This window comes from Gymnogyps californianus, chromosome 4 (genome assembly GCF_018139145.2).
Source record: "Gymnogyps californianus isolate 813 chromosome 4, ASM1813914v2, whole genome shotgun sequence".
NCBI lineage: Eukaryota > Metazoa > Chordata > Aves > Accipitriformes > Cathartidae > Gymnogyps > Gymnogyps californianus.
In genome coordinates this window covers 31,061,735-31,075,514 of record NC_059474.1, presented here as the reverse complement: position 1 = coordinate 31,075,514, position 13,780 = coordinate 31,061,735, and the positions used below count along the sequence as shown (strand labels likewise).

Sequence of the window (13,780 nt, the reverse complement as noted above, 5' to 3'; positions counted from 1 at the left end):
TGCTAATATTTGTCTGCTGAGAGCATGAAATGCTCTAACAGGATGGCTCTGCTAAGGACAGGCATGTCCCGAAGATGACAGCACATGTGTTTGTAAAGCTACGCAGATTTACCTAAAACAATGGTGATCTATATTATTATACAAAAGCATGTGGATACCAAAAGGCACAAGTGAATAATTCTCCTGACAAGCTTTCAAACTCTGCATCCAACTCAAACAAATTAAAGACAATTAATAGCTTAACTTGGCTGCCAAAAATGCAAATTATAATCCCTGTATATCCTGCTCCACCTTAAATTATCAAAGATTTATGGTACATGCTTATTTTTGAGATCATGTTTCCAGGTGCTACAGTTTTCTTCCTGTATAAACTATCTAGCTGCTCTCTGGTAACTCTGGAATACGTTCGCTAGAATGTAAGGTCACGCTGGATAGTCGGTGGATTTGTGTAAGTCCTCTGCACTTTTATATCTTGACATTTAAATAGTTTTCCAGCATGTGCTTCACTTCAGAAAGCCTCTCATATGCTGAACCACACTGTGACATCTTGTGCATACATTATGTTGTATAAAATACAATGACTGTGATAACGAAATATTTCAGACTGTTCACTTTACTTACTTTTCACATAGACATTAAATGTTACAGAGGAGCTGGCATCAGAATTGGACACAAAAAATGTGTAAATGCCTCCTTCTGTTCCTTTTAATCGGGTAAGGTGAAGTTCACTTGTATAACTGTAAAGAAAAAAATTAAGCATTACTGATGCTCACAACTTGCAGTGAACAGGCAATTGCTGCATGGAAGCTAACGAGTGAATTATTAGCGCGCTGTCTTCTTCTGCAGACACTGTCCATGCAGACACTCTTATCTTGCATTATGACTGCCCTTGCACTACAGCGTCCAAAAGTTTTGCCACTTCTAACACCCAGATGTGTGCCTGGGTGACAGCTCAGCACGAGGCTCAGACCCCATGCACGCACCACTGCCTACTCCTTTTCTCACTGAGGAGGGAACCCAGATACACAACTCAGACCACACGCGCTAGGTGCTTCACTGGATTTTTGGAGGACCAGGGCTCAGGAGAGAAGAGTGCACCACAGAAATAGAAGCATAAGCTTTTGTCCAGAGCGTTGGGCTCTGCTGTGGTGGTAGAGGGAGTCTCTGCACACAAACAGCTTTAAATTCTTATTTTTGCTTATTGGGTAGGAATGGCATCTTGCAGGCGAGTCGTGAGTATGTGGCACACTAGTCCTCAGATGGTGTGGTTAGCTCAATGCTATTCCAAATCTAGGTTAGCAGACTTTGCACCAGTTACTGTGGTAAGCCAGGCGTACTACAAGATCTTTTATAATCACAATTTTCTCGCCATCTCCACTTTCCTCTTTGCAGAGCAGACTCTAGTTTGCTGTTCCAAAGTGAAATCGATAGCACTTACAGTCATTCGTATTACCTGTTATTGCCCACAGTCTTGAACTTGACATAATGGTCTGATGAATTCTGTAATGTTTCATTCATGTACATCCAGACTTCTTCCTTCGGTTTTGGATATGCCTCATATTCAACTGTTAAATTTCCATTTTGTCCTGCATTTATATCTATTGTGGTATTCTTTGTTGCAAACAAACGGACAAATCCTTTAGCTGATGGCCATAAGAGGAGAAGAAAATAAATTTCAGGGCCATTTAGAAGATTGTTGGTACTCTAACCACACTTAGACTACTTCAAGATCAGTGATCAAACATCCAACTGTGAAACAGGAAACCTTATCTACAAAGCAGAACTTGAACCCTCACCTGCCAAAACCAAGAGGCCACTAGCTATAGACAGCAATGAGGCACTGGACTTAAAGCAGCTTTGAGTGCCTTAACAGAAATAATTCCATCTTCTGGTGATAAATACCCTCTATTTGCTTTTGGAAAAACGCAAGCACGTGTTTGATTCTACTCAAGTATTTATATTGTTCCAAAAATCAGAGTCGCTAACTGTCTGGTACAAAAGAAACACTAAGAAAAAAGCAAGATAAATTGATCATTTATGACAATATACTAGAGTATCTAAGGTTTCTTTGTCAAGTGTAATTAAGAACAACATTAAAAATGAAGCTATTACAAACTGTTATTAGAGAAAAATGTGCTAAGTCCACAGGCCTGGATACCAATTGTCTTAAACTAAGGCATTTCTGTTCATCTACTGCTGGGTCTTAATCTTTTATTTGGCAGATACCATTTAACATTGTACAGTTCCGTTCCAAAACATCATGTGAAGCAGCATCCTTACTGCAGTGGTTTTAATTTCATTAATAAACTCATCAGCTTCAGGATTATTCGCTTTGAAAAGACAAATTTTTCAGTCCTATTACACAAATTCACATGGGAATTATCAGTTTGACAGGCAGATTGCAATTACAAGGAAACACATTTACTGAGAGAGCTTGAATTTAGACCAAAAGTCAATCTCAGATCCCTGCTTCTTCCCACTTTCTAGTAATCAAACTGCTGTGGCCAGCTGGGCACCTGAGCTCAGGAAAACCAGAGCCAGCGGGGCTTGGTGAAAGCATATGGAGCTGCCAGAGCACTTGACAGGTGCTTTGGAGAAGAAAGGATGAAGTAAACTCACAGCAGGCAGGTATGCTCTAAAATGCTCTCCATGATTAGAAAAGAGAAAAAGGTTTTAAATTGGGAAACTGAAGATGTTTAGCTCCTTCGCAGAGCTTTTTTCTATTTTCTGTATAAACACAGGATCACTTATGCAACCTAGATTCAAATCGGACCCAAGAGCCTGCAAATAAAGTTTTATGATTGTGCTATCAGTCCCTGAAATCAGGTTCTAGAAACTGTTCACAGTTAGATAAATTAACTGTTAAAAAAAGTAATTAGGAAATTTAACAAAAATATCCATTATTTCTTGTAAACCCTTTGGCTAACGTTAAAGCCACAGCGATTTAGGATCTAATACAATCCCAGGATCTCTCCAGGACATGCCATACACCACTTCCCAGGACCCTGGGAGCTGGCACAGTTCAGGTAAACATAGTCAGTTTGACAATGAATGGTGAAAGGCATCCAGGAGACAGAGCTTGTTTTATTTTAAGTCAAATTTGAGAGGATGGGGAGAGAAAAGTATATTGAAAAGGGAAGATTCCAGCTTTTCTCTGGCATTTTTTATTAAGTACAAACTTTGCATTTTACTAAATACAAACTTGTTACTTTATTTTCTACTTTTTATAATGCCATGTTTTATTTTAGTCCCCAGACCTTCCAAAGTCAATCCTTTTTTGCATACGTAGTAGTCCTAGGAATTTCTGTAGTTAAGAACTTCCCTCCTCTTATAATAAAAGCTTTCATATTGTTCTCCTTGGGGAAAAGATTTTCTTTCATACTTCACACTGTTTCACTCATTTACATATGAATTTAGTCTCTCCTGTAAAAAAATGAGGAAAACATCCCCATTGTTATGAGCCCAACTCTCTCAAATGGCAGAGCAAGGTTAAGGGCACTCAAACCTCTGCCGCTCTGCTGAAGATCTGACTTGCATAGGTCAAACACTTCTGTTTTCTTTAAGTTACCAGGGAAAGCAAAACAAGCAATGTTGCAGGAGTATCTGTGCAACAGAAAAACAGATTTGAAAAGGAAAAAGGATCCAAGGCTACACTTCCCTCAGTTACTACACCCTTGAATGGTAAGGAACTGAAATGGCTGTAGCCAAATACACAGACTTCTTCAGAATGATCTTATTAACTACACCAACATGTCCTTAATTGTCCTTAATTTATCAAATTAGCAGGTTTCAGCAGCTTTAAAATTCAAAAGGCACTGTGTGTCACCCAAGTTAATATATAGCAGACTCTAAACAAGTCTGTTATTAAACAAGAGGAGGGAGAGAGTTCATTCACTGTTAAGGGACACGATCCAAAACCTGTGGAAGTGATGGATAGTGGGTTTACGATGGGGGTGAGCTCCGGAACAATTTCATGCTGTCTATGCACACTGCAATGTCCCTGATGGCATTATTTTAAATAGAGGTACATATATAGCTTCTTCGTAAAAAACATGGACACGCCGATGTCAGCAAAATTTCCCGTGCTTGGAAGGCAGGTGTTAAAAGATAGGCTTTGTGCTTGTGCTGTCAAATTATTTAAGCGTAGGGATAGTGCCAGGCAAAGGTAAATTACTTGCTTCGTTAAGACTGGATTAAATTTAAAATTAAACCAAGAAGGATGAGACAAACCAGAGAGATGGAAACACTGTTGGGTGGTTGTTCTAATATCACATTCCAATAACATGCAAAGGGTTATAGAAATTAAAGTAGTCATATGCACCACAACACTTTCTGAGCCATCCCACATGGTACCAGTCAGCAATAACCTTTTAATAAAGCAACTTTACTCACTGAGGTTTGGGGCAAAGGAGAGAGATGGAAGAGAAGGGTCCCCAGTGTTCTCACTTTCCACCTCCTGCTCTTAGAAATGTTAAGATTTCTATAAGAACTATTTACCTAGTGCTTTCAAGGTTACTGTGGCATTGGTTTTTCCGAAAGGGTTTTCTGCTTGGCATGTGAATTCTCCAGAATCATTAACTCCCACTGAACGGATGTTCAATGTTAATTTCCTTTCGTATCCATAATCACCCAAATTTCTGCTTTTGCTTGTAACAATCTGTCGGTAAAAAACAATTAACATCTAAAACACTGTGTATGCAGCATCTTTCCTAGATAAATTAAAAATAGAAGTAATTATAACTTTGCTATATTAATATTCATAACTTTAAATCGGAATAATAAGCCAGCACGACAAACCTGTCACTAGAATCTCTCCATGCAAAACAAGCATGTGATCAGCTGTCTTTGGGAGATAATGTCCTCTCCTAAGTCCTATTCCCTCCCTTTATTCTTCATTTTTGTGTGTGTGTGAGTGCGCGTGTGTGTGTGTTCACCTGCCCCGAGAGAGCCAAATGGGAAAGGCCAGCCCAAGCTACAAAGCTGAAACTCTAATTTCTTCAAATGTTTCAATCATAGGAAGAAAAGGGTGTTGTGTCCAAGGTCAGAACCAGCTTGCTCTGGCTAAATTTCTCATGCTGATGAAAGTGAGGAATGAACAGAAGGTTTTATTTGCACTAACAACGCTTCTAGCTGTAGGGCTTGATGCAAAATGACCACTGGCTCTTGACTTCCCCAATGCTCAGAAGCTGCAGCTATTGTAAAAAGTCATTGCAACTCTGAAGCGTGGTTCACCACTCAAATGGTGCCTAAAAATCACTGAACTCTCTAACGGTTGCAATGCTTCCCAGTGAATGACAAGAGAGAATTTAAGGTGCTGGAACTTCATTTAAAACTGGGTTGCTCTATGCTCCAAGTCCGCAGAATCTCCTGATTGCAGCCATATGCAGAGAGACCTGCTGGCAGCAGGCTTTACACAGCATCCTTCCTCCGGTACCTACTCTGATTCTTGGTCCACAGCAATCCAGATTTATTAATCTTAAAGGCAACTGGAAACTTCATTCTCTTTTCAAAGCATTAAGTATATCATGACTCTATGCCTCCATATGCATAGAAAAAATAAATGCTTTGAGGTGTTGACTTCTGTTTCTGTGAGGATGCTCGGTGTGGTTGGAAAGACTAATAAATTTACACTGATTAATCCAAATGCAGACCTGGACTTGTTACGATTTTCTAGAAGAATGTTTCCAATTCTTGGAGGTTCCAAGAGCTGCTAGATAAATTTAATCTTCTCAACGCAATTTTGATTCCTCCTGAGCTATAATAATCACAAACAGAAGTTTGTTTTGTATGGATGTGCTTGCTTATAACAAGTCTCCTAATCTTCAAAAGTGGTGATAACTTCAGTCATATAAGGAAAAAGTGGTTTGGGTTTTTTTCCTCTCACCTATTCAGGACAAAACGTAATTATGTATCTATTTAAACATGAATTTTATGTATCCTGTTTCAGTACAAAATTTAATTTGATAGTCAATATTTAAAAGATAGCATCCCCTGCTATTTACCAGAAAGGACAGAAAGGTCGAACTTATTTGGTCAAAAATATTTTCCTCGTGGCATTTACTCATAAAACAAAAAATGATAAAGCACAAAAACTTAAGGGAAGGCCCCTATTTCACCACACTGTAACAAAGAAAAGGGTGGGGAAGTTCTCAGATGAAGGACTTGCAGTTGACCTTGCACAGGACCAAAAGCCCCATCTGCACGTCCCATGCCGCCTTCATGTCATTTAGACCTCCTCAACCTTTGGAGCTGCAAGGTGGGATTTCTGGAGCAGTGAGCACTTAGCAAGAGCAGCTCTGCCAGAGACGGCAGATTAGCTAAGCATGGCATGCCCAGCACCAGGGAACGGGCCTCCCGTTCGCTATCTGCCCGAGGAGATGTGATTTATCCAAACATCACAGCATCACAGAAGCCTTTTTTTCCATACACATGTGGACTGCGAATTATGTATTCTGGTCACTACCATTAGCAGTAAAAGACCAGCCAATTAGCATGCCAGTGTATATAGCGGGACTTACTAATAGGTCTTCACAAGCGCTTTTAATTAATTTAAATTTCAGGGTATACCCAGAAGACCAAGAAGCGTCCTTAAAAACAACCCAGTTCCTGCTGCTCGTTTCAAAGGCAGAGCTGGCAGCACGCTGGCTGACCAGGGGAGGGGATCTCTCTGCCCCTCATCTGCAGAATAGCTGTGCTGCCGGCAATGAACTCTCCTGGAGCACTTACTCTGCCAATAATTTAATTTGGTGATGCCAGGCAGTAACTTCATCTATCACTACAGACAGAAGCCAGTTCACTGGTTCATTTTTCAGAACTTTCCCAGTTAGTGAGGCACACCATGTAATTTAAATTAATTAATCATTCCTGTGAATGCTTACTACTATTCCTGTCACATACAATCCCATGCTAATTAGCAGGTATTTTACTGTTAATGATAACGACTAGAATATGTAATTTGCAGTCCATGTGTTGATATTTGCAGCTCCCATTGATTGCAATGTGATGTGTAGGCACTCCGTGCTTCCGTATTTAGGCAGCCCAACAGAGGTGACCTAAACTTCACATTGAAGAGCCTAACTTTAATTTCTGTTGGGGAAGAGAAGCCCATGCAGATGCTTTTCCTCCCAGCCGTCCGCATGGGCACGGGACAGTTGTTGCTGACCCCTCATCAGTCTGTGGGATGCAGGACCTTTGGAAATGCAACAAATCCAAACCGATACAGCATCAGGTATCCAAGACAAGCACGTGAATGTCTACAGAGAGTTTGTGTACTGTGCTGGGGCATACATGATACAATTAAAGGAACTCACCCCACTTTTGTGAGAAATCCAGCTAGCTTGTACGCTGCTATCCACATCTGTGATTATGCATGTAACTTCAAATTCTTCCCCTTCTTTGAGAAGCTCGTAGCTTTTGGATAAGGTGATGACGGGAAGAGTTTTGTGAACTGGAAAACAATTTAGAAGTGTGTTACTTTTCATTAGCTTCAGAGTTTCCATGGTGGGATAAAAATCAACAGTCATTAACTTTCCAATAAAATTTCAGGCCTCCGAGAGCTATTCAAATTTCTTTAACATATTACACAGTTGTTCCTCTACAACAAGCACATTTCTGCTTCAATCTACCCTCAAATTACACTTCAAGTTAGATAATACTTGTCACAGCGTAGCAACTCGTTGAACGATGTTGAACCATCACTGAGACGATTCATTCCATGATAGTGATTTAAAAGTTGCACTCTGGAACCGAAAACACAGTGAGGATCAGCCACTGAAGAACTGCAGCCTAGCATTAACTGCAACTTTTAATTACAAAATACTACAGCGGACACGAAGTACTGTCTGACAGGTCCCTAAAAAGCCCCTGACGGACAGCCTAGGAAGGACAGGTACAGCTCAAGGACTTCAGCACACCCACTCCTGAAAGCACCACGACCTCTGCTCACGGTGATGGTTCACAGAGGTGGCTGGAGCCAAGACTGTGGACAAGTTCGTCACCCAAGAGGTAGGTGGTTACAAGCAGCCGTGGGCTAGCTGTACCCCTGTTCTGCTTCGGGGTGTCTTTTGTCAACAGTCAAGTAGATCTGAGGACTATGTGTCTCTTATCTCTGCAAAGCTCTTCAGCTCTTCCTCCGTTCCCTCCACAGTTTGTTTTTCTGTTTTCTTCATCATTTCTTCCAATTTTCCTCATTTATGAGACTCCAGTGAACTTCCCACTAGAGCTTTTATGCAGGAAGACTCACTTTCAAACTGTGAATGCAACAAATATCAGATAAGGTCTTCCAGACTCTCTTCCTGCCTCTGACACAGGCTTTGTAGTTGTCTTAGGTAAATTATACGAAACTTAGGAAAACGCCACGCTTTTCAGCCATTCATACTTTAACAATAATGTTTTCCTCTTGTCGCTGTAAGCGGCTATGGAAGAGAACAAAGGAACATGTTTGCTCTCTTCAGACATAAAGGCTCACATAAAAATCCCCCCGGCATTCAGCAGTACCCAAGAGACAGGAGGAAGCTGGTGCAGAAGGCGTGATGTGTTCTCACCTGCCAGAAACATCTACGGACAACCAAAAAAAGGCCGTAAGGCCATAAAGCCCCTCATTGTTTTGAGAAGGGCTGCACATAAACACTCCCTGTGCTATCGTAGCAGGGCTGGTGTATGTCTGAGTACGCCTGCACAGCTCCCTGTTTCATGGATGCCTTTTCTGTCTTTCTGCACCAGAAGCTCAGGCCTGGGGGTCTGAGTGCCACAGTTATGATTACAAAAACACTGCCCACCAAAGGGTCTCCAACACGCTTAAATCTTCAGCCAAGGAGAAAGTGGGCGTTTTACCTGGTGAACTCAAAATGGGCTGAACACTACAGCACAGTAATTACAACACTGAGGATGACAATGCTGCTTTGCTGCCGATGGCCTTCAGCAGATGCTTCCCCTTACTGCATGCTTCCCCCCAGACAGAGAACGTGGGCAGAGCGCCCAGGTCCCACCAGCCACCTACGGCTGCCCACCATCAGTGGGCCACTGGTGATGGATGCCAGGTCAGCACCCTCCCATCTGAAGTCACTGCTGTATTGAGCAAGTACATATTTTTATCCTGCAAAAAAATGAAATAGTCCAATACTACAACTTGCACTCTCCTCTGTCAGGAGAAATGTCAGCTATGTCAAATCAACTGCCTTCTTTCTTTGGCCATCACTGAAAAAACAGTTGAAAAGAAAACTTGTTACAGAACAAACAAAACAGACAGCAAGAACGGACTTGATTTTTGTCATCAAAGGAGAATGCCAGATTAAACTTTTGCTCTCTTCTCATTAATTGAAATTTAGTATTCATTAAAGTTCACTATATCAGAGTTTCCAAATCACCAGGAAAAAGACTTCTTCAATTTGCCACAGCAAACTGCACAGTCGAGATGGCCCCCGCTGCCCACCCCCAGCCCCACCACCGCGGAGCACAGCACCGGGCAGGTCACACAGCCCCGGGCAGGTCACACAGCCCCAGCCGTGGAGCAAACACCTATGTGCCCCCTCATCACGCCATGGGGCAGCCCTCCTTCACCAGCACAAGGGATGATGCTGGTGGTGGCCTGGCCTCAGCTCCTAACGCCTGGCATGGAACAGGCCGCGGCGGGGAAGCACACCAGCCCGCTGGCCCGAGCTGTGCACCCCCTCCTCCAGCAGCAGCCTCGGTCGGCAGCACCGCTGGGATGGCATCACTGACGGCTGGACGCCTCTGAAAGCACAAAGCCAACCAACGCAGCCCCTACCCGCCGCTCTCCTTTCAACAACAAAAACCCAACGGGACACCTCGGCCACGTGAACAGAAACGCACTTGCAGCCAACAGAAACTCCCGGTGCACAACCTACACGTGTGCACGGACAGGGGATGCTCCCTCCCCAGGCCTTACTGCAGCCTCTGCATTGGGCACACGCCTCAGCGGAGACGCGCTCTCCGCTGCAGCAAGGGGTTACTTCATTCAAAGAGCCCCACAGCTACACGGAGAATCAACTCATTTACTTGCCCCTGGGGAAACGCCAAGCCAGCACGGCTTGCTGAACCACTCCCTCCACTTCTCTCCTGGCTATTTATACAGCGGATTAACGACACACGGGGTAACTGTAGGCTCCAAAATGCCCAGGCAAAACCAGCCTGTAATGTACTGCGCAGTCAGGCATCGGGCTTCTCCTCCTTCCCGAACCCACTTAACCACCCAACCCTAGGGCACAAGGGCACATGAAGGTCAAAGGTAGGGTGTCATCAACAGGTTTGCAGAGCTAAGTGGTGCATCTGGCAGCTCAGCCACAACGCACTCCTCATCATGATCCGGGCACATGGTTGCTGTTGTGATCACCCTCACTCATGAAGATGGAGACAAACAAGGGTCCTCTGCTCCCCCAGGCTCTGTCTCTCCACTGAATCCCTCTTCTTCAATGCCATCAATCAGTTCCTCCTGCTGTCACTTGTGGGCAACAGACACGTAAGGCACCCAAATCTCCACCTTGCCTGCACAAACCTGTCCAAACCTCAGGGTGCTGGTTTGTCCTCAAAGTTTAACAGCACAACCCACATTTCTTAGAATGGTGAAAAAAACACCAGGAACAGAAAATAAAAGTGATCATGGCCAAACTTGCTCAGCACAGCCACAAGCCAAGTGTCACGAGATCAGCCAGTGCCCTGACACAACTTGTCCAGAACAAGCTTTCTAAGCCCACCACCTTCCTTTGGACAGCCTGCAGCGGCCACAGGCGCCACAGAGCAATCCCCTGGTGCACAAGCACCTCTGGCTTTGAGTAGGCAAAGACTCCAAAAGCCTCCAGAGGAGACCACCACCTCCAGCCTCCCCATGACAAGGTCAGGACATAAGGTGAGGCTTCACAGCACTTCCCATCAGCTCCTGGGAGGTGAAGGGTAAAATCAGGTGCTCTACAACAGGCAAAAATCCTGTGTTACCTGGTCTCACATTCAGGAAAATGTGCTCCGATATTTTCTCAACTCCGTTGTGCTTGGCCAAGCACTGGTAGCAACCCTTAAACGACCTCTGTACGTTCTTTATAATGATGCCTTTCTGAGGATTGGGAATGAACGTCATATTTTTGGGGAGACGTTTGCCATCACATTTTCTCAGCGTGAAATTTGAAACATCTGGATCTGTTAGGGGGCATACTAGCAGGATGTCACTGTCTTCTTTTCCATAGATCAGAGAATCAACAAGGAAGAGCACGTTTGGATCTGTGAAGAAATGCAAAGACATGTCAGAGAAGCTGACATTGCACAGGGAACTTCTGATGACCCTAATTCTGCAACTGAGCACTTACATCAAAGAAAGTTTTACATTCATCCAGTAAAACCGAGTATTACCCAATTCATGTTTACCAAGAGACATTAAATTTTGTCCTAAAAGAGCAGCACAACAGGAGACGTGCAGTAGCATTCAATACCAGACACGCTAAAGAATCACGTGCACTAAAAATAATCTTACAGCTTTTTTATTTGGAGATGGAGATTTTTTTTTTTGCCTTGTTTAGCTCCAAAACCTCCATCCTCCACCCCCACAACAGTAAACAGATTTTCACAGACCATTAAAAATAATTTGCTTTTAGCTAGTGGCAGGGCTGTAAGGTTTCAGGCCCACAGGAGGATTCTGAAGAAATTTATGAGCAAATGGAAGTTGAAAAGCACCTAAATTATGGTTTTCACTTCTGTAAAATACCTAATCTAAATGAACACACATTGCTACCAGAGGAAGCACCAAACAACTTCTCTTTCTCTCTCCCCTCCCTGAAAGCCGGGGTTATTTTTAGCCTCCTTAGAAAAAAACTGGGCATACAAACAGCATATCTGATTGAAAAATCATCATGTAATCTTTCACAAGGTTACTTTTCTAAAGCATTTTGTCTTGGCCAACCACAGCACAGAAACATATAGTACTTTAAACATTTTTACAACCAACATCGAAGCCCATGATAGGTGATGACCTTGAAATGCTAAGAACCTGGCCATTAATAGCAAACACAAAAATAAAGGATGGTGTGGTGACAAACACTCTGTAAAAGCTTATTTCAGCTCCCATCTGCCCTCCCTACAGAGTAGCATGAATTAGAAATGTAGAAACAGAGAGAAAAGTTTTCTTTCTTTTTTGCAAACTACCTTCGTACAACTTGAATGATTAGAGATCAACAAACCATGACTTCAAAAGGAAGACAGAGAGAATTTGGTTAAGATGATGGACAACGTGCATTTGGTCTAAGACAAGAAGTACCAGGCTGAAAATGAAGCATGGGACATTTATGTAAGCAATTAGGAAATGCTAAGTTGAAGGGTGCTCATCACTGAACAGAGAAGTTACTGGCTGGTTTCTAGCTTAGAGTGAAGGTGTAGTTTTAACCTCATTTGATACTGTCGCCCAAGAAGCTGCCACAAACTAAAAGCTTTGAAGGATCAGTCTAGAACTAGAGGATGGAGACTACTAACAAACGAAAAAGTAAAGCATGTCTGAACAGAACCAAAGTGTGACGTTTTGCACACAGAGATACTTAGAGAAATGCTATGAATAGCTGTCACTCCTGAGCTGGAAGGGCATGAACTAGAAGAGCTCATCTAAATGTCACTGCTGACAGAGACTTAACTGATTGGTTTCCTCTCAGTCCACTTTTTCTCCAATATGGATAGAGCCAAAATATCTTCACTACGCAGAAAGTATGGCACCTCAGGAAAAAAAAGACATCTTTGAAAACAGAAGAAAGGAACAAAGACCTGTTTCACTAACAGCTGAAATTGCAGGGAAGGCCTTGGCTGGGGTAAGCAGAATTGCTGAGGTGCTCCCCTCCCATCTCCCATCCCCCTCTGGAAGGGAGACATCATGGTGAGAAGACATGAAAGGATTTCCTGTAGGGAACCCAGGCACAAACAAGGCTGCTCATGGTGACATTCTTCCTTTCACGGCCTTCCACCCCAGGTACATCTTGGCTAGCACTTGCTTTCTGGGCATACCTCAGGTTTCCAACACAAGATGTGGTGGTGCTTATCCTCGTTTGTGTCTGAAAAGACTCGAGATCAAAACCAAGAGATTTTTCCCTCTTATGTAGGTGTCTGAACTAGCTTGATCTTCACTAAACTTGCTTGGATAGGGACACAAACTGCTTCTATAGACACAACACAGGCACTTTCTTCCAAAGCAGAAAGGTGAAAGAGGTAAGCACCTACAGTCTGTCAACACTCTGTCATCCTTGGTCACAGAAGCATAGAAAATTTGGGTTTAGTAGGTCCAGATGGACGTAAGAGATAAACAGCTGCCACCATTTTATGTGCCAGTTGGGACTGTGCAGGATCGAGGTTCTTGGTCCTGTTCTCTCTTCGTTCCCAGCTTTACAAACAGAAAGTGTATAGAGTGCTTGTGGCAACCCCACAAGCAGCTGAGCTCATGGTAGCATCTTCAAGGTGATATAAGATGTCATTAAGCCACAGCCTATTGCAAAATGATGGCCAACCTCACAAACATACTTATTTTACTGCCAGGAACTTCTCAAAGGGAAGCTTGCACATTTTTCACACAATTAAGACAAAGAAATTAACAACATGTTGCATGAGGGCCACACAACTTCTCTGATGCTTTGGTAACCCTGCTCAGTGGGAGAGTTGCCTGCTGTCCTGAGGTGAAGGAGTCACTCACGTAATGGAAGGCACAAACATCTCTATGATCACAGCTGTCTGGGATAATTACCACGACCTTCAGGAAAACAGTCATGTTAGATAAAGTCAATGTTTGCCACATATAGGTAAA

The 13,780-nt window shown here is 43.0% G+C and overlaps 1 protein-coding gene across 1 annotated transcript in view; it reads right to left on the bottom strand.

Annotated features, from left to right (window-relative positions):
- KIT (KIT proto-oncogene, receptor tyrosine kinase) overlaps window positions 1-13,780 on the bottom strand; it is a 57,708-nt gene that overhangs the window by 23,917 nt on the left and 20,011 nt on the right. Inside the window, exons 3-7 of the mRNA XM_050896333.1 lie at window positions 10,951-11,229; window positions 7,311-7,447; window positions 4,498-4,657; window positions 1,454-1,643; window positions 622-737 (exon numbers count right to left, since the gene is read on the bottom strand). Of these exons, the coding sequence (XP_050752290.1) occupies window positions 622-737; window positions 1,454-1,643; window positions 4,498-4,657; window positions 7,311-7,447; window positions 10,951-11,229 (882 nt within the window). The remainder of the gene's footprint in view (window positions 1-621; window positions 738-1,453; window positions 1,644-4,497; window positions 4,658-7,310; window positions 7,448-10,950; window positions 11,230-13,780) is intronic.